Source organism: Tiliqua scincoides, chromosome 5, assembly GCF_035046505.1.
Source record: "Tiliqua scincoides isolate rTilSci1 chromosome 5, rTilSci1.hap2, whole genome shotgun sequence".
Classification (NCBI taxonomy): domain Eukaryota; kingdom Metazoa; phylum Chordata; class Lepidosauria; order Squamata; family Scincidae; genus Tiliqua; species Tiliqua scincoides.
Window position 1 is genome coordinate 24,059,270 of NC_089825.1, and position 21,308 is coordinate 24,080,577.

Below are 21,308 nucleotides of genomic sequence, written 5' to 3' on the forward strand. Positions count from 1 at the left end.
AAAGGCTCCATATGAAATGTAAGAAAGCCAGGAGTGCATGGAGGAGCTGTCCAGAGAGAGAGAGCCAGGCTGAAATCATATCCACACTTACTTGGAAGCAAGCCCTTGGACTATAATGGGACTGACTTCTGAGTAGACATGCCTAGGATTGGGCTCGAAGGCTGTCATCCTCTCGACCCTTCCCTGGGAGTAAGCCCCACTGACTAAAATGGAACTTACTTCTGAGTAACGCACAGGACTGGGCTCTGAGGCTGCCATCCTGTCCACACGTCCCTGGGAGTAAGCCCCATTGAGTGTAATGGGACTGACTTCTGAGTAGACATGCCTAGGATTGGGCTCTGCGGCTGCCTTCCTCTTCCGTGGGAGGAAGCCCCAGTGAGTGTAATGGGACTTGCTTCTGAGTAGACACGCCCAGGCTCGCGCTCCCACGGAGGAGTCGCTCGGCTCCCGCTCCAGCAGAGGCCCGGGAGAGCGGCGCAGCGCCCGCGGGGGAGGGCAGCCTGCTCCTCCGCAGGCCTCGCTCTGGACGGCCTCCTCGCGACTCCCAGCCTCCCGGCAGCGCCCGCCCCGCCGGCGCCTCCTCCCTCCCCGGCTGGCTGGGCTCGAATGCAGGGGAAAGGTGAGAGGGCGGCGGCCTGGAGGACGCCTGTAGTCCAGCCCGCCCCGGCAGAGGCAGCCGCGGTCCGGGAGGGAGCAGAGGCGAGAGTCCGGCTCGCGCCGCCAGACGAGGTGAGGGGCGGCCTCCGGGGCGGCCAGCCGGGCGCGCGGCGCAGAGGGGAAGCGGGGACGGGCCGGCCTATAGGCGGGCGGGCGGGCTCCTCAGGCCGCCCCTCTCCCTGCAGGTCTCTCTGTGGGTCCCGACCCACAGGGCCGCTAGCTGTGCAGGCCTCCCTCGTGGCTCAGGGGACCCTCGCAGAGGGGGCAGGCGCAGGGCCGTACCTGGGAGAGGGAGAGTGGCAGGGGCAGCAGGGCGTGGAAGGGGCTAAGGGGCTGCCCCTGCCCACCTTCCCTGTGCTGCGCCATGGCTCAAGGCTTTGTCTGTATCTGGCCCCCCTGTGGTGGGGGGGCTCCCTTGCAAGAATGAATGACAAACACACAACAGAACAGACCACCCCAAATCTGTGGGTTGTCTTGTGGTGCCACACAAGCAGGAGAACCACATACAATGGAGGGCACACTCTGAGCTGACCCTGCCCACATTTCCCTCTTCTAGGCATTGGCTCAAGGTATGGGCACTGTCCCCCTTTGTATCTGGTCACCCTGTATTGGGGGGGAGGGGGTGGAAGGCTCCCTAGAGTGACAATGCACTCTGTTGTTGTTGTTGTTGTTATTGTTGTAAATCTGTTGGTTGTTTTGTGGTGCCACACAAGCGAGGTGACCATGTATAATGGAGGGGGCAGGCGCAGGGCCCATACCTAGGAGAGGGAGGGTGGCAGGAGCAGCAAGGAGGCTCTCAAATGTCTGAAGTTTTTTGTATGTGGCTCTCACATTAAGTAAGTTTGGTCACCCTGGTGTATAGGATTGCAGCCTAATAGGACAATGCTTCTGGAACAACATGTCAATCATTGATTAACTCAGGGGTGTCCAAAGTTTTTGGCAGGAGGGTCACATCATCTCTCTGACACTCTGTCGGGGGCCAGGGGAAAAAAAAATTAATTTACATTTAAAATTTGAATAAATTTACATAAGTTTACATAAATGAATATATTAAAGAAGAACTTATACAAATGAATGAAGGTCTTGCAATAGCACAAGAACTATAAAAGGCAAGCAGCAAGCAGAAACAGCAAGCAGTGGAGAGAGCCCTCCATCCCACAGGTCATGCAAGAGGTCACACAGTCGCCCTCACACTGAGAGCAGTTGCATCAGGCCATTGCGGGCTCCAACAAATCTTCAGAGGGCCAGAGGCTCACTGGAGACTGGGGGCTCCCTGAGGGCCGCATTGAGAGTCCTGGAGGGCCGCAAGTGGCACCAGGGCCGGGGTTTGGGCACCCCTGGTTTAACTTAAAATTGTAAGCTGACTGTATATGTATTTCTTGCTTCTTTCAGCATTTAGTCTGTTGGCTAACACAAAATCAAAAGAGTACAAATAAGACATTATAACACAATAAGAGTTACAGAGCAAAGCCTGAAATAAGTTTCATCAATTCAGTACATTGTGAAAAAGAATGGCCAAGTTTATTTTTGGTCACTTGGGCAAAGCAATCAAACAGGCACTTAGCCAGGGGTCATGATGGTCATGATGGTTCCCCTGGGGGCTGGGGATAAGAATAGGCCCTCAGTTTGGCTGTACTTGTCGTAAGAGGCGACTAAACAGCCACCGGGTAGATGGGACTCGTCAGCCTGGGAAGGCAGCTCATCTGAGAGAAGGAAAACTCTGATCCCAAACCTCCACTGCCTTGTGGCTACATCCAGTTATGGAAAAGGCTTCAGGAGTCAACCTCGAGGCAAAATCCAGAGCCGGAGTCCCTGAGGCAGTTCATGGCTGAACACAGTCACGTTCTGGCAACTCCTGCGACGCCGCTGGAACCAACCGTATTGGCCACTGCCTTTCCATTGGACCATTTCAGCGACGTGGAGAGGGGGGATTTGCTGCATGGGTAATAGCCTATCCTCCATACCTACTTTACCCAGGCTTCGCGCACTGGAGAGGACACTCTGTTCCAGAACCACCATTCAGAGCGTGACACCATAGTCTTCCAAGACTGAAGGATGCCAACAATGATGGTTTACTTTCCACGCCATAGGTGTACATAGCATTTGGCATAAATCAACAAAGGACTTTTGACCCAACAGTCTACTGACTGTTATAATAACAGGTGAAGGAAAGCAAACACAGTAATATAAAAGTCACCCTTACACTACCTTGAAACCAGATTTACAACCTAATCCTATATGTGTCTGCTTGGAAGTACATCTCATTATAACAGTGGGACTTACTCCCAGGTAAGTGTGGTTAGGACTGTAGCCTTAGTGTTATGTTCAGAACATAAATTGCACAAATGCTGGAAGTAAACTTTGCAAATGATTACTGTGTGTGTATGATTGTAATCTTTACATGGCTTAATTAAGGTGGCTCAATTGCACTTAAATTGGCATAGCACCATTGACTTCCCTGTGATTGGGAAATGTTTTGTGGTAGATGGGGAAATAATCTCACTAACAGTATCGGTAGCTCTGTTTTCCAATTCCATATTATGAAAGCTTTGCTGCAAGAGGCCAGCCTTGCTCTGAAAGTATTGACTTTTCAAATTTCCCCCTGGTTTGTGAGACATGGAAAAGGAAAGTACATAGCTTCAGGGCAGAGGGAAACATTTGTCTTTTTTAAACTGGTAGGACGTGTACAGTATATTGGATAGAACAAAGAGGGGCTTGTGATATTCCTTACAGTGATGTCACAGGCACCATAGTATAATCATATGCTGCATGTAATCAGGGAGAAGCCGAGTGAGAAGGTTATATTTTTGGCTTCTTAAACAGTGATTTTTAAAAACTTTGAGTTCACAGAATAGTGTGGGTGTTTGTATTTGGCATCGATGGTATTTTTCTTATTACTAGTGATGCAATAGGTACTATCTGAAAAAACACCTATGTTATTTGCCAGCCAAATTACACATCACTTTCAGCAGAGATAAAAACTGGAGGGAAATAATGTTTTCCCAGTGACCAGTTATTATTTGAGAACATGGCAAAATGTGGTACCAAGATAAAAAAGAGATGAGGACACCAAAATACTGAAAAGATCGTTGTTATAATTGAAATAATGCGCACCGAACACATTTCAAGCTTATAAAGTCTTCAGAGGCAAAATGAAGTGGTTTCCAAGTAATGTTCTCAAAAGTTGAGGAAGAAGGTATTTCTAATGTGAAAATCAATGGTATTTGTATTATTTTCCATGTAGCTACATGTACTTTGACCCTCAGCCTGTTGCACCATCTTCCACTTCTTTTTTCCCCTCTTGGTTTACAAAAGGACTAATCTTCTCTCCCCTTTTGTCCCTTGTTTTGGGGGGGGGGGAGAATGTGATATTCCTACAAATAGAAATGTTAACCTGAGGAGCATAGCAGCATATTTAAATTGACAGTCAATCCCTTTCCCCAATCATTCTAGAAAACTTGGGAACTTGGTTCTCTGATTGGGGGAGCGGTGTTCACATTGGTATTGGTGGCTACAGCTCTCTAAGCATCTCACCAAGCTAAAATTCCCAGAACTCTGTGAGTGAAAACCACAATAATTTAAGCAGAATAAAGTCTTTATAAATGTGTAGCTACTGAGTGCTGAGTTCTTTTAACTGCAGCACAATCCACAATGAGAGAACTGCCAGCGCAGGCCCCTTATGCGCACTCCAAGTGTCGCAAACATGCTGTAAAGCATGTTTGTCACTACTTGGGAGCCAGTTGCAATGATGCATGCCAGCATCCCCTCACCAGATCCAGCCCCAAACATGATGAGTTTGTGCTGGTTGTGGCAGGCCAGCGTGTGGGGTGGTGGCACTGAGGCAGGGAGGGAGTGTTTTGGGGCAGAGGAGGGTGATCCAGAGGGCTGATCAGGCCCAGGAGTGTGGTGGGATCGGCCATGGCAGCACAGGTCAAATTCTAACCCCCATCCCTGGCCTGATGGGATTTACACAGGCTGCTCATAGTTGCACTAGCAAAATCGCTGGCCCAGATCCAGGTAGCCCCATAGGGTAAGGGGAAAATATCTCCTTACTCCACGTTGCCCTCCAACCGGCACCTACCTTGTTCTGGATACAGCACAGGCTACTCTGCGTCCCTTTTCCAGCACCAGGTAGGATTGGGCTGTGAATAACTGAGTTCTTTCAACATTTGGTCTGGTGGTTAATACAAAATATTGAAGTATAAATAAGTCATTACATAATAAGAGCTAAAGAGCAAAGCCTCATGTATGTTTCCTCATTCAGTACCCTGTGAAAAAGAATGGCCAAGTTTGTATTTGGTCACTTGGGCAAAGAAATCAGACAGGGGGGTAATAATGGTTTTTTAGGTATAGTTTGTTCATGGCTGTTAAGATTACTTTCTGGAGGGTTGTTCTACAAATGTTATGGGCATCTGTAGGTTAGTCGTTGTGCTTTGAGTAATGCTACTTCTATGTGGGAATACAAACAATCATTCTTTTTTGAAAATATCTCACTTAAATGTGCAAGTGAGAGATAATTTCTTGCTTGTTCCTTGCTTCCATATGTAATTAGAGTGTTTGTGCTAATGATCCATGTAAAATTCATTAATAGCAGAGCAGGAGAACAATCAATTATAGACTTCACAATAGAAAATTACTGTTTGCTATAGATCACATCATGGAGAACCAAGTGACTGATTCCTCTGAAGAACGCACATTTCAGTACCAGAGATCTCTTCCTTCATTACCAGTTCCTGTTCTTGCTGAATCTTTAAAGAAATACCTCGATTCAGGTATATCAGTTTGAGTGATTGCTTAATAAATGTTTGTTGTGGGCAGAAGCTATGTAATAATTCTTGGTTACTTGATTACTTTCTTAGCCTAATATCTTCATATACTCTTATATTTACTCAATCAGTCTCAGGCCATTTGTGTTCCCAGCCTTCCCTTGATGACTGGAGAGAGGGCTTTTTAAGCTGTGGTGTCCAATTTATGGAATTGTCTTCCCAGGGAGGCATGCCTGATGCCTACTTTGAAGTCTTTTTGGTGCCAAGCAATTAAAACTTATTCACCAATTAACTATGCTGACCTGATTTTAATCTGTGAAATGTAAACTAAGTTTGTTTGTCTATTCTTTAAGTCAGGGGTCTCCAAACCCCAGCCCGGGGACCAGATGCAGCCCGCAGCAAGCCTCTTTCCAGCCTGTGGCTAAACTCTTGTCCCCTGAAAGCCTCTGGTCCACTCAACTGAACATGACCAGAACTGATTGTGTCTGGAGGGTGTTTTGAGGGCCAGGGAGGTTGAATGAATGAGCCCATTCATTCATTTCTTCACTCATCTAAGTTCCATCTCTAATTTATTTATTTAAATTTTATATTTAAATTTTTTTTTCCGGCCCTCCACACCATGCCAGTTATTTGATGCGGCCCTCTGGCCAAAAAGTTTGGAGACCCCTGCTTTAAGTGTTCTAAATAGTTTTGAATTTTTATTGATCTTGTTATTTTAATGTAAGTTGACCTGGGAAATACTGTAGTTAGGCATAAATGATATAAAGGGTGAGGGTGTCAAATTTGTTTCATACAGTGGACCAAATAGCATTTATGGTGCCTGCTGAGAGCCAGAAGTGATGCCGTTAAGCAGGCAATGACCGGTCATAAGCGCTTTGTTCTCATCTGAAAATGACAGAAGAGGAAATATGTACATCTTGATACTATTGTCAAGATATGAGAGAGCCCAATAATCATGTGTTCCCCCTGTCAGCAGTGCCGCTCCTGCCAAGGCATCATTTCGCAGCTTAGAAACTGGGAGGGACTGCGAAATGACACCTTCACAAAAGTGGCACAGCTGAAAGGGTGGCCCATGTGATAATTGGGCTCAGCAGCCTCTCCCTGTCTCACCCCTATTGGTCTGTGCTTTCTTCTGTAGTGTACCTTGCTTTCTGAGGCCCCCTTCTGTCTTTCCTTCCCAGAGCCTCAGCAGAAGTGGTCCTGCTGAAAGGGTCACTAGGAGAGCCCAATTATCACGTGGGCCAGATTTCGCAGACCATATCCAGCCCGTGGGCTTTTATTTGACACTCCTGGTCTAGAGGCCACTTCTTCAGATACATGAAGCATTATCCTTAATAGGGTATTGTATGTATGTATTGTATGTACAGGGTATTGTATGTACCCTTAATATACATGTACAATGTATATAATGTACAATATATATATATATATATATGTATGTATATATTATACAATATATATATATATATATATAGATAGATAGATAGATAGATAGTACAATATAATGTACAATACAATTGTATGTATTGTATGTATAGGGTATTGTATGTATGTATTTTCTCTCTTTTTCTATACATGTATATGTATACAAACATATACAGGAATCAGATGAAGTGGGCTTTGAACAATGAAAGTTTATGCTGAAATAAATTGTTTAGCCTTTAAGTTGCTACAGGACTTTTTGTTCTTTTTACTTAAACAGATTAGGAGCACAATCCTATGCATGTCTATTCAGAATTAACAGCACCAGCACCAACTGTTCTTCCATAGGGGAGTTTTGGCTGCTAGAGGTCTCCTTGAGGTAAGGGGACATTTGTCCCCTTGCCCCCAGGGTAAACCCCAGCAGCTGTAATGGGTCAGTTTGGAAATGCACCAGCTAAATGGCACAAGTTCTCATTGATCTGTGTGAACAGATCAGATCCAGAAAGGGAGTTAGGCTATGATGTGTGCTGGTGCCACTGATCCTGCCCTTCCTAGGCCCAATCTACCTGTCTTCATTGCCATCCTCCCCCACACCATTCCATCCCTGCCCTCCCCCTCTCTGGACTTACCTGCTCTGATGGGTATTCCTGCAGCTGCCAGCACCAGTGGGAAGACTCCAGCCTTCCTGCTGGCCCTGCTGGCACTAAACTGTAGCAAAGCACTTTACGGTGCTTTATAACAGCAGATGCCAGTTAGGATTGGGTCATAAGTCTCATTGTGTTTAATGAGGCTTACTCCCAGGAAAGTGTGTTTAGGATTGCAGCCTTATAATCCCTAGGGCCAGTCTCTCATGACACAAGGTAAAATGGCTCATTCGCGAGGTGGTTGGGTGCAAGGTGGCCACTGCCACCTCACTTTTTGCCCCTGCATCCCTGTTCCTCTTCACTTTGCTGTCCTGTGTTTAGAAATAGGAGAGCAGCAGGCTCAGATTCAACTCTGAAGTTGATACACAATTCAGCAAGTTATAGAAATGTTGACACAGCCCCATTGCATTTGCCAGAACCATTTATGTTTGCTCTTTTTTGTTTCCAAATATACATTTTTGTTTTACAGTGAAACCTTTTCTAAATCAAGAAGAATATAAAAGAACAGAGGATATAGTAAAAAAATTTGAAAATGGGATTGGGAAGGATCTGCACCAAAAATTACTTGAGAGGGCGAAAGAAAAGAGGAATTGGGTATGTGTTTAAGGAAGTATATTCATCTTTAAAGGAATGCAGTTATATTGGTTTTCTGCAGACTAATTATAGGTAAGCATAAACGAATGTAGGGATTGAATTTCCCCTTGTTGTATTCCTTTCTGGACAACATTCAGACCTAACAACAGACAGTGATGCTTCAGTCCTCTTCCCTCTTACATGCAAGGGGAGGAAATGTAGAGCTTCCATTTGTGGTTTGTAGCCAAGAACCTAGCTAAATACTGGAAACGGTGGTAATGGTTTGATATCTTGGACCCCAATTTACTGTCGTAGGACTAGCATCCCGTTGATGTAAAACGTTCTGCGACAGCATAAAGACTGCACAGGGTCATTTGAAGACATTGTTGCAAGAGAGCTGCAGAAGCAGACCCCCGCTGCTATGATTCCTGGATGGTACCAGGGCAAGTAGCTGGCACGGGGGAGGGGTTCATAGGTGGTTAGATGGAAGAACTGGGTATGTGTTTCGAAGGCAGGAAGGGGTAGATCTGGTGACAGCGACTTCCACTAGATTGTATCCCGCATTTTGCAACCTGACACACCTCTGCCTTTTGTTGGACTTGCATCAGCAAAATAACTGGTGCAGGGCCAAGGAGGACCTATAGGCAGTTGGCCAGCCTACCAAAATACTTGCCTCCTGCGGTAATTGCCCACCATCGCCACCGTAGCACATACTTCATTGGCACAGCTGCATGCTATAATATGGCAGGGGAAAGGATTGGGCTGTTAGTTTGTTAACTGTCTGTGATTTGTACAAATCAAAATTTCTCATATTCTGAATGAAAGAGCAGGGGGAGCATGCAAGCTGGAGGCTTACCATAGCAGGTTCTCAGAATAACAAACGATGATTTCTTCTTGCATCTGAATATAACCATTGGAAAAGTCTTCATGATTAAAGCCTCTCTTTAAGTGTGCAAACTCAATACAAGCATCATTTCTGTCAGCGATCAGCACATATTGCCTGGCTTGTCTCCAGGGTTATAGAACAATAGGAGATAAGAGCAGGCAACTTCTTTCAATATTCCTATTACAGCTTCCCAGCTGAGAGCAGGTGATGACCTGATAATTGAGAGAGCCCAGTTATCACTTAGGCTGGATGAAGAGCTTCCTGATCAGACCCACAGGCCTTCTGTTTGACACCCCTGCTCTAGGCTGTATAGTAATATGTGATGCTCATGTATTGTACGTTGTCCTCCTTAATCATAACTACTAGAAACACTGGCAAGGGGAAAATAAAAGCCCTGGAGCAACTGGTGAGCCCTGAATGAATGCGTGAAAAGTAGGTAAACTGAGAGAGAATAGGAAAAACGCTTCTGCGTCTTGTTTGCCAGGATCCAAATAACTTCTATAGGCAAACTGGGTGTGCTTGATTGGGATTTTTTTAACAAAGTAGTTCTTTAAACAAAGGAGATAATTGTATTTTCAACTATTGCGTTTAAAATTCCCCTTAATTTCAGATGTGGTTTGTTTGTCATGTGAGACGGGATGTTCCTATTTGAGATAAGTCCAAGGCCTTCTTGAACACGTTGAACTAGTTGGACTGTTTTTTGGACCTCTGCCATGATGTATTGCTGCTTACCCTAAGGCTGTGGGATAGGGTGGGAAGGAAATGTTAAATAAAAAATAGAGCTCTGCTATAAATTCTTGATGCTGTTGTTTGCTTTTTATTTTCAGCTAGAGGAATGGTGGCTGAATACAGCCTATCTTGATGCCCGTTTACCAACGCAAATTTATTATAATTTTGGAGGGCCTGGCCCTTACTTTGAACACTACTGGCCACTGAAAGAAGGGGCTCAGATAGAACGAGGAGGCTTGTGTACATGGATAAACTTGAAATTTTGGGAGCTACTGAGGACGTAAGAAATTTAGGGTGCAATTCTGAGTGGCAGATGGGCCAACGCAAGTCCCTTGCACCGGCCCATTGTTATCGCGAAAGTGCCATAAAACACTTTTGTGCTGGCTTAAGGGGAGATAGGCCGGCAAGCGCCTGTATCCCGATGTGGCCCTGGGGACAGGTGGGTTTTGTCGTCTGACCTAGGCTGGTGCAAGGGTTGGGGGGGCGTTGGGAGGGCAGGGAGGAGGTGTTTTGGGGTGGGGGGGAGGCGGTGGGCGTTCCTGGGGTGGGCAGGTGGGGAGCACTTATTCCAGATCCTAATCCTGTTCCTGGGCAGTCCCAGGCTGCTCAGATTTGTGCCAACTCTTTAGGTGGTATAGATGCGAGCAGACCCATTGAGGTTGCTGCGGCTCTCCCCAGGGTATGGGGGAAAGTTTCCCCTTGCCCCAGGCCGAGCCTCAGACAGCCCCAAACTTGCGCTGGCAGTGCAGGCCTGTCTGCCTGCCTGTTCCAGGGCAAGATAGGATTGGGCTGTTAGAAGCATTAAAGTCTTATAGCTCTATATAATCACATTTGTGTATGAATTTGTGTCACTACCATTTGGAAGTTCAGGTGCCCTAATCTGGAAGGAACCTAAAACCCAATCCTCTGATCTGAAATAGAATCCTTCAAATACTTATTAGCACCTTAAGGCTACATATTAGATTAAGTCGCACTGAACCTAGTAGTATTGCTTCCAATGCATAGTGTTGGTCTGTAGTTTACATTAGTTGAGACAAGACATGTAAGCGAAGGATGCGTTGCTAATATTTTTGAAAGGACAGTTAGCTTTAGGTGACTCAGGGCCTAATCCTATTGGGCTTCTTTGTTGCCAGAACGTGTGTTCCGGCATGTGCAGTGTGCTTTGTGGATGTCGCAAAACGTGACCCACCTGGCTGCTGCAGCTACCAGCCTTGGCTGCGCAGCAGTGGCCACCAGAGAAGCCCTGACACTGGTAAGTCTGGGTGGGTGGTGGGCAGAACAGGTGGGGCAGAAAAGGGGTGGAGACTGGGTCGTGGAGGGGTGTGATGAAGCCAGGAAGATGGCAGTATCAGCAGCAGCAGTTCCACTGATACCCTATTGTCCTTCCCAGCCTCCATCCCCTAACCCAGGTCTGCTCAGCTATGTGCCAGTAAAAGAATTGGCATATATGCAAGTAGGCCCATTGGGGCAGCAGAGGCTTTCCCAAGGCAAGGGAACAAATGTTGCTAGGACCTGCTAGAAGCTGCTAGGACCTGAAACTGCTGCATTGGCACAAGGGGAGTTGGTAAGATTGGGCTGCCCAGCAACATGTCACAGGGTACCTGGTCAGGCAATGCCCAGGAGCACTGACAAATCCAACCTAGTAAGGATTCCTTCTTAATACAGTATCAAATGCAGCAATCATTTATACTCTTGAGTATGACACAAACTTTTCAATGAAACTTCAGTGACTCATCCATTTTTTTTGTTGGTTGCAGGGAAAAGTTCTCTGTACAGAAATCTGATAATATGCCACTGGACATGGATCAGTTCCGAATGCTGTTTTGCACCTGCAAGGTTCCAGGACTTACACAAGACTCAGTTATCAATTATTTCAGGACAGGTACACAGAGAATGAATCTTTGTTATATGCTGCCATGAAAGAGGAGGGGGACTTCCAGGGGGACTTCCAGTCACCACCCACTAATCCAAGGGCAGCGATGCCTACTGCCAAGCGCTCACTCCCTTCCTGTCCCCCACTCTTCAGTCGGTTTAATGTGCAGCTTGGTGGGACAAGACCTGATAGATGCAGTCTGCTGCCACCAGCCCAAGAGATTCTGGTTCCCAGAAGGGTTCCTTGGGCAAAACCCCTCCCCAAGAATGCAATGCCGTGCTGTTCAAATGCTCTTATTTTGCCACTAATACCTGCAGAGTGGGGAGGCTGACAAACCCACTGATCCCAGAACTGGCAGAGGTTTTAAGCAAAAAAGTTTTATTAACAGGTGAAGGAAAAGAACACAGTTCAAACAGGCTTTGTTACCTACAAATAAATGTCCCTTGAATGGGGCTGGCTCAGCCTCCACATGCAGACTGAGACTAGGCCAAGAGCCTGGGTCCCAACTCAGCCTAGTATAAGCTGAGCCAACTGAGAGCTCCCAGCTCTGGATGGGAAGGAGGAACAAACAAACCTTGACGCACCTAGCTTCTTTTTGGTCCCTTCTCTACTTCCCTGGTGCTCTCCCTCCCCAGCAGCTTTCACTCTGCTTTCCGGAGAGGCTCTCCCTAGTCTCAAGCGTGCAGCAGAAAAGAAAGTCTTAGGCCTGGAGATTTCCCTCCCTGCGTCCCCAGCCCTCCAATTGGCTGGCTCCCCATTTTGAACCTGAAGCCTCTCAGACATTGGAAGGAAATTGGAGGGAAAATCCTCCACAGCGCACACAACTATTAACTCTTCCATCCCATATGCATACTGTTGAGTGCTTAATGTAATCTGCAGACGAATTTATTTTGCTTCTCTTATAAAGAACTGATGACAACGCTTTGTTTAGTTTCAAGTTATTGATGAGCATGTGGAACTGGCATGCATGTTTATGTACACACTAGTTTACCAAACACTTGAGCTAGAGGAAAAACTGGAATTGCTAAATCCATACCTAGATGCTACTGGCAGTGCTTTTATTAAAACACATGTGCAGGGATCCTGTGTAGTGGCCGATGGCACAGCTGTATAATTCAACAAGGAAGAAAAAGGATGAAAAGTGCACCAAGAATTCATTTGAGTTTCCAGAATGAAGAAAGGGAATTCAAACTGGGGCCTAGCTAAACAAACTCACACTTTAGACAGGGGAGCCCTGTCCCACACACACACACCGCACCCTCAACAGGCCCGGCACGGTCGCAAGTTACTCTTTTTCTTAGCAGTATTGCAATCCCATAAGTGCCATCGCTGCTGAGGAGGAGGAGGAAGGCAGTATTTCTGGTAGCTTTGGGGGGTCACAACCCCCAAGTTGGGAAACGCTGCTGTAGGAGGTGACTGTGGTCATGGGTCAGTATATTTGGCACTCTAACAGCGTTTGGAACTGGCAGCATTTGTCTGAGTTTTGGAGGTGTGGAAACTCCATTTGAATTTAAAGTCTCCAAACAAGTCTCCATTCAAATTTGGAGCACTGAACTCCTTAGATCAGTTAAGGAGCAGGGGTAATTACATGGTTTCATCAAAAGTATGGCCTTCCTGGATTGAATAAGTGGCCTCTTGGTCAGTCCTATAAGTAGCCTTGTTACTAGTCTGGCCCTTGCTCTTCACATGCTCAGATGTGTCTCCCCTATTTACCTTGAATTAAAAGGAAATAAAATGTTGATCATATAACATGGGTGATTCTAGTACTGTAAAGAGTGAAATCCTATATCTAGTGTTTCCTTAACTATGAGCAGTGGCTCCCTGGAGAGCCACAGACACCAGTCAGGGGAGCCACAGAATCCTTGCGAAAAACCTGCTGTCCTGTACAATGGGTTGTACCCCTAATGGGGAGTTGCAGCCCATGACCCAGTAGATCAAGGGAGCTGCCAATCAAAAAAGTTTTGGGAACTGCTGCTATATACGATTACCCTGGAACAAATCTTGCTTTGACTTTAGTGAGATTTACTTCTGAGTAAAAGCTAGAAGGGAAATTTTTTTATGTGCTTTTACTTGCTGTAGCTAAAAGTCACATCTAGTAAATTGTGCAACTCTTGAAAGTGCACTAGCACCTTCAACGACTAGAACTAGCAGTCCAAAAAACAGACAGGTTGTATCACATTCCGAAATGTAAGCAACAAGAGGAGAGAGTAACTTTTCTTCAGCTTACTTTGTTCACCATAAAAGGCTATTTCAAAACCTTTTATGATGGTCAAGATTTGTTCATATTTGTGATTGTAAGCAGGCTAAGTAAATCTGCGGTAATGCAAAAATTTTCAACCACTGTGCCATGGCACATTGGTTTGCTGTGAATGGCCTGCAAATGTGCCGCAAGAGTTTGCGGGAGGGTCATATATTAGGAGGGCCTTTGGGAGATGTGAGCCTCTGGCCGGCAATGTGATGTGCCTTGTCAGTGATTAAAAAACCGAAGGCGTGCCTTCACAATTTTAGTACTTCCCAGTGTACCATGAGATGAAAAAGGTTAAAAAACCCCTGCAGTAATTATTACAACATACTATATTAACATTTCACAAATTACGTTACTATTTCTTTCATTATTGTGTTATGCATACTTACAAGATAGGTAACTGGTCATAACTGCAATTAGCATTAGTTTCCATTGTGAACTGTAGCTCAGTTGAGAGGGCAGTACCTTAGTGCTGAGCATATGCTTTCCATGCAGAAAGTCCCAGGTCTCTGCCATCTCCAGCTAAAAAAGACTGGAAATGCCTGACTGAGCAGGTAGTGCTGGGCAACCTGGACAAATGGTCTGACTGAACTATAAGGCAGTTTCATAGGAGCTTATTTATGGGCTGTCCTTTAAGATTATGTTTCACCCCAGAGATCTGTACTATATCTTTAGAAATTCTGATGCAGAAGGAGACAAAGCTATTACCTAGTGCAGTGGTTCCCTACATTTTTTCACTAGACTTGGCAGCTCATTTCTATAAATTTTATCCTCATATTAGCCTGACAAGGCTTTCTAATACAGACCTGCCTTTTTCCTCCATTATTCGATCTTTTTCAAGTACCTCTAAAGGTCCTGGCAAGTACACCTGGGGGAACACATACCCCAGGTTGGGAATCACTGACCTAGAGCTTTTGTAGAGCTTCTCTCAACTGTCTCCTTCTTCCTTGGTATGGAACTCTTGTAATCCTAGAAGAAAAAGGAGGTGACTGAAAGAACTGGAAAAGTAAGTTGGTAGGAGAAACTGCAGGGGCCTGCTGCATTGGGGAACGTGCATATCAGCTCTCTGGGTTGCCCATGGGAAGCTGTGTGTGTGTAAAATAGGATCTATTCTGACAGGATACTTTCAAAAGCAGAATGTGTATAACTAGAGTCATCATAAGAAGGATAAACAAGGCTGGTGGTGGTGGTATTTTAAATTGTTATTAATTATATTAGATATTCAGTATAACAAAGTGCATATTTTAAAAATAGAACAGTTCAGGAATGTAGTAAGGAAAGAACGCCCAGGTAGTGATTGGGAGGGGGTGGAATCAGTGGAGGCCTTTCCTGCCATTTCCTGTACTCCTCATCCCATCTGGTGTTACACCTGGTGCTTGGACTTCTGCCAGCTGTATTGTTGGCAAAGATCCAACAGGGCAGACTAGGGTGTTACTTGGGGTAAGGGGAAAAATATCCCCTTATCCCAGGGCTTCTCAAATTGGGACATCATGATGTCCCAGCTTGAGGACCCTGAACTCTACCACCTTAAGGGATGGGGGCAGGAAGGAGGCAATGACATGATCCCCAGAATTGTGTCACTTAGGGGGCCTGCAGGGACTGGCATGTACTCACCATCCCTGCAGCAGGCTTCTGGGGAAGTGAGGAGCCCTGCGCGATTGTCTGTAGGACTCCCCAGCCTTCTAAAAGTGAAAGCGCAGCGATCGCGCTCCACTTCCAGTTTTGCGGAGGTGGAGCGGAGTCGCTGTGCTTTCACTTTTAGAAGGCCAGGGAGCCTGCAGATGATTGCGCAGGGCTCCCCGCAGCTCCAGGAGGCTGCTGCAGGGGCTGGTGAATACATGCCAGTCCCTGCAGCCCCCTGAGCTACATGATCCTGGGGATCGCGTAGCTACCTGTCCCCGCAAGAACTTACTGCGGCTCAAACTGTCCTAGAGAGTTTGAGAACTGCTGCCTTATCCAAAGAGACCGCCAGCTGTTTCCTAACCTGTGCTGGATACAGAGCAGCCGTGCAGCCTGGCTCTGCCACTGCAGATTAGGTTTGGGCTATCAATCTTAAATAATTTGAGTCCTACCCTTCAAATGCTTAAAAGATTTTTCACATTAAAGCCCAAGTATGTGAATGTGTGGACATGTAGGTCTTTAACTGATGTCTAAAGAAGTATTTCACAGTGACTGCATAGCTTCCTGTATAGAAAGTCATATCCTCATGCTTTATCTTTTTCTTCTTCCAGAGAGTGAAGGTGAATGCCCTTCTCACTTGGTAGTCATGTGTCGAGGGCGAATTTTTGCATTTGATGCTGTGCATGATGGTCATATATTGAGTCCACCAGAGATTGTCAGGTATATTAACAATAAGTATGAGTTAAAAAACTGATTACACTGATTTGTTTTTATGTAGATTTTTGACAACCTCTTAATTAGCAGATGTATTCCAAATATACCCTTTGGATTAGAAACAATCAACCTCTCTGTGCTCACTGAGGGAGCCTTTGCAAGACATCCAGCACATGTTTGCAGGACTTCTGTGCAGACTTCATTGAAGTGAATGGAGCCAGCAGAACAGCAGGGTTTTGTGGAATGTTCTCAGATACTAGTGTTGCACTTTATCAAGAGCTATTTAGAAATATCACTAATTCCTTTCTCTTGCTGGTCATGACTATAAAGAGTGAAGTATTATGTACTTTAAAAGCCTCTTGATCTAAAAATGCTTAAGCTAGAAAAAGAATACACCACATGGGTGCACGCTGAATGTAAAGAAGTGAATTGAATGTTTATAAACGATGTGACAGCAAGATTTATTTCTTCACCATCTTAGCATATATTTCCATCACATAGATTAGAAAACCTCTTTATCCAGTTTTAGCCATTGTAGCTACAAATATACCATGTCATTGGATTTATACAGATAGCGCGTACTGTATACACCACAGGTTTCTGTTCATTTTATTTATGCCTTCTTGAAACTGTGGGCAACTGGAAGGATCTGCTTGCGTTCATCACTGGTTTTTTTTTTTTTTTTTTTGCTTTAACTGACATTTGTTAGAAGCTGCTAGCTAGCTTTTAATGTATTTGTTTTATTCTTCTTTCTTAAAGGCAACTTACATATATCAAAAAGAGATGTCACAATGAACCTGAAGGGCCAGGATTGGCGGCCTTAACATCTGAGGAGAGAACCCAGTGGGCAAAGGTTCGAAAGCTTTGTTGGTTTTTCTGGGATGATAGAGATTGCAAAGATGATAGATTCTTTGTTTCTGAAACAGCATTCTCTTGTCTCCTAGACACGTGCCTGTCTTATTGACCTTGATCCAAGGAACCTGTCCCTTTTGGAAAAAATACAGAGCAGCTTGTTAATAATCTCCCTAGATGATTCAAGTCCCCAAGCTACACCTGAAGATTATTCAGAGGTACTTATGGAATACCAGATACTTTTATCTACTCAGAAAGATAGCAGATTCTGTACTACACTTAGCAGTCTTTTTCAGGTTCAGAACATAGTTACATTTGGCTGACTTCATATACACTTAATATAAGGGTGGTGTAATGAAACTATTTGATTGTGTTCATGCCACATCAATTTGTACTAGAAGAATAGGTTTGGGAGATATCAAGTGGTAACAAGTCCTGTACTCTATTGCAAATCTCACCTAGTTAGACAGGGAATTGTAGTTTCATCTTGATTTTATGCCAATTTTCTTTAAATGTTCCCAAGTTTAGTGTGGCAGATTTTTCTTTCAGAACTCATAATGTTAATTTTTGGCCTAGATCACCAAGTTGTCACTAGTAGGAGATCCAACAATACGCTGGGGAGACAAATCCTATAACCTCATTGTGTTTGCAAATGGAGCACTTGGGTCCAATTGTGATGTAAGTGTTTTTAATTTTTGTAACATCAGCAATTTATTTGTATTCCTTAGACTACAATCCTGTATGCACTTACCTAAGAGTAAGCCCCATTAAACTTAGTGGTACTTACTTCCAAGTAAACATTATAGAGTTGTACTGTTAAAATGTTTTCTTACAGATTTTTGAAATGGGTGTAAGAAAGTGCTCCATCTTGTGTTTCAGCATTCAGCTTTGAGGATCTTTAAAAAAACTGCTTTGTAGTTTTTTTAAATTACTGAATATTGAAAATGTACATTTATATACACTATAAAGGAAGTTTCCTTAATTTCCTTAGGCTGCAATCCTATGCACGCTTGGATTACAGAATGAACAGAATGGATTACTTATCTGGGAGTAAACCCCATTGACTAAAATAGGACTTCTTAGAAGACATGCATAGGATTGGGCTGTAAATTTCTTAATAGGAAGTTACCAGCTAGCTCTAGGTGGCTAGCTAAAATATTAAGGAAGCTTTTGCAGGAGGTGGATAAAAGTTAACAAGCTTGGCCAACCCTTTGTTGTTCTAGTATGCTAATTTCTGTATTAAACGTATCATTGCAGCATTCGCCTTTTGATGCCATGGTTTTGGTTACTGTCTGTTCTTATATTGATGACAAGGTCATTGAGTTCGAGGGAAAATGGAAGGTAGGCAAAAATTAAGTTTCTATTTTCTAGTCAATATTCTATGGAAATAAGTCAAAAACCCCTCTTTCTTTTCTTAAATGAAAACAGGGATCAGACAAAGTCCGGGATATCCCTTGGCCAGAGGAACTTATTTTCAGATTGAATCAGAAAGTACTAAATGATATTGCTCATGCAAAGGAACAGTATAAGAAGCTGGTATGTCCTCCAACACCTTTTTTTGCTATTATTTACATTTCTCAGAACATAGATACAAAGTCTGTTTTCTGGAGTTATCAAAGCATTATGATATACGAGACAGTGGGAACAGTCTGTTACAGCTTTCAGAGTTCACCATTATTCCCACACTCCAGTGCAATTTCAGTGACTGACTTTGCCTGTTTTGGCCATTTATAATTCTGCTATAAATATAGCTGAGGAAAGGCTGTGGGATTAGATTGAGAAAAGCAGCACTAAAATTAAATAATAACTTTATAATGAAAATTAGGTTGTTTATAGACTTACTAGGTTGAACAGAATGGCAGGGGAGTTGAGTGTCAAGCACTTCCCCTGCATTGTAACTGTGGGTACACAATTCCAGATAAACTCATCTCCTGCCTTCTGCACAGTTCCCCTAGCTCAGAAGGAGAGGTTCTTTTATTATATCAGATATGCACTTGATGTTTAAAGTGTCATCAGATGTATTCTTTTTCCATCCGAGTATAGCACAGCAGACCTTGACAAGCAGTATTATGCTATTTTAAAACAAGAAGTTTGAGGATTCTTTTTGTACATGTAGATAAGCACTTAGTTGTGTTTATCTAGTTCAAAGAAAAAGGTTAATGATCAGTGTTCCCTTTCACAGCTGTACAGCAGTCAGACACAGCCTCCAGAGTTTTGGTGATTATAGGCGCAATCCTAACCCCTTCTGTCACTGCTCTCCAGCACTGGCATAAGGGCAATGCAGCTCTGAGATAAGGGAACAAACATTCCCTTACTTTGAGGAGGCCTCCATGAGTGACACCCAACTGGAGGATGCAGCACACATCCCATTGGCACCGCTATGCCAGTGCTGGAAAGCACTGACATAAGGGGTTAGGATTACGCCCTATGTCACGCTTCGTCACCAACTTTGGGGTAGCCAAGCATCAAGCTGTGTGACTGCACAACTTAGGGAGAACAGTGTTCATGATATTGTTTACTCTCATTGAATCCAATTGTGTAGCAGAAAGAAAACCTTAGAATAGTTCACAGGATACATTCTCTTGTGTGAAGCTTTGGGGTATTTTCCTGTGGTGATATCATTTTTTTCTGTTTCTGAGGTATCTGACGTTCAGTTAGTGAATTATGCCTTCACATCCTTTGGCAAAGCACTGATCAAGAAGCAGCAGCTTCATCCTGACACGTTTGTTCAGCTTGCTCTCCAGCTAGCCTATTATAAACAACATGGACAGTAAGAAAAGTTGATGTTCAACTGTTTACCTGAATGATAAAAGTATAAAACATATATTTTTACATTTTAAAATAACACTTAAAATAAGTGGCAGAGAGATACAAGGCTCAAGAAAGCAAGGTGTACAGATAGAATGTGCAAGCGTTTACAAATTGATTACTTTAGTAGATTGGGGGATGCTGTTGTCATAATATATCTGAATTTCAGTTAGTCTTTTGAAAAGTTTTCCCACAACATCCTGGTGGACAAGCTAGTGAGGTGTGGACTATGATGCTGCTGTTGGGTGGATTTGTGGCTGGCTAACACACTTGTAGAATGCTTGTCAGTGGCTCCTCTTTGGCCTGGAAGGAATTTATGAGTGGGTTGCCTTGGGGCCCTGTCTTGGGGATGGTCCTAAAAATAGTTGGATGCGGGAGTAGAGCAGTGGTGTTCAAACTGGGACGTTGTGACGCCCCAGCCAGAGGGCCCTGGCCTCTGCCCCCTTAAGGGGCGGGGGCAGGGGGAAGGCAACTATGATCCGCAGGATCGCATCGCTCAGGGGGCTGCAGGGACTGGGATGTACTCATCAGTCCCTGCAGCAGCCTTTCTAGGGTGCGGGGAGCCCTGCAGGAGCATCTGCAGAGTTCCCCAGACTTCCAAAAGTGGAACTGGAGCAATCACGCTCCACCTCCGTAAAACTGGAAGTGGAGTGCGATCACTCCACTTTCACTTTCGGAAGGCTCGGGAGCCTTGCAGGCACTTGCACAGGACTTCCCGCACTGGTGAGTACATACCAGTCCCTGCAGCCCCCTGAGTGACAAGATCCTGGGGATCGTGTCGCTGCCTTCCTCCCACCCCTGCTGCCTTCCTCTTCTCCCCTCCCCTGCAAGAACTTACTGTGGGTTTCAAACTCCTAGAGTTTTTAAACAGCAGGAATAGAGAGATGTTCACAAATTTTCAGACAATGCCAAACTGGAGGTAATAGCTAGAACAGAAGTTCCCAGACTCTCCCAGAGAGTTGGAACCTCTGTAAGTTGGGGTAGAGCCGGGGTGTTGTGGCAACAGCATTTCCAGGATTGTGCTGCCACCACGAAAAAGGATCCCTCTGTGGGCTTCCCTGTGACTCAGAACGGCTCCATAACATGATTACAGTCCATTTCCAGTTTTCTTCCGACCACTGGTAGTTTAAAAACGCCCCTTTTTCATGGCAGTGGCATGATCCTAGAGGTGGTGGTCCTGCTGCTGCAAGGCTGCCACGCTCCTTATTTATCTTAGCAAAAAAGAGGGAAGCCAGATATACTATCTTGAGCTGCTTGGAGTTTGAGCAGGATAAAAAGCTGCTCATTAAACATACATATTGCAGTGAGTTGTCACTTGTAAATGGTTACCTTCTTTCAACTATTGTTCCTGCCCTTGAAGATGAGTAGAAAGTTCTTGTTTTGCTATGTTAACCCTAACATTTAATAGAATGACCTATTTCTCTAGAATAAGGGCACTCCAGCACTGGATCTGAGCCCATGCTAACCCCTCCCCCATGTGAACGGAGCTTGTCATTCCACAGGGGAACCTGCTATCTTC

General features: G+C 44.7%; 1 protein-coding gene across 1 annotated transcript in view; it reads left to right on the top strand.

Annotated features, from left to right (window-relative positions):
- Positions 1-569: 569 nt before the first annotated feature.
- Positions 570-21,308, top strand: part of CROT (carnitine O-octanoyltransferase) — a 33,589-nt gene continuing 12,850 nt past the window's right edge. Inside the window, exons 1-12 of the mRNA XM_066628510.1 lie at positions 570-729; positions 5,307-5,429; positions 7,959-8,083; positions 9,776-9,957; positions 11,435-11,559; positions 16,027-16,135; positions 16,889-16,982; positions 17,074-17,199; positions 17,558-17,659; positions 18,239-18,322; positions 18,410-18,517; positions 19,621-19,751. Coding sequence (XP_066484607.1) covers positions 5,315-5,429; positions 7,959-8,083; positions 9,776-9,957; positions 11,435-11,559; positions 16,027-16,135; positions 16,889-16,982; positions 17,074-17,199; positions 17,558-17,659; positions 18,239-18,322; positions 18,410-18,517; positions 19,621-19,751 — 1,301 coding nt within the window. The 5' untranslated portion in view covers positions 570-729; positions 5,307-5,314. The remainder of the gene's footprint in view (positions 730-5,306; positions 5,430-7,958; positions 8,084-9,775; positions 9,958-11,434; positions 11,560-16,026; positions 16,136-16,888; positions 16,983-17,073; positions 17,200-17,557; positions 17,660-18,238; positions 18,323-18,409; positions 18,518-19,620; positions 19,752-21,308) is intronic.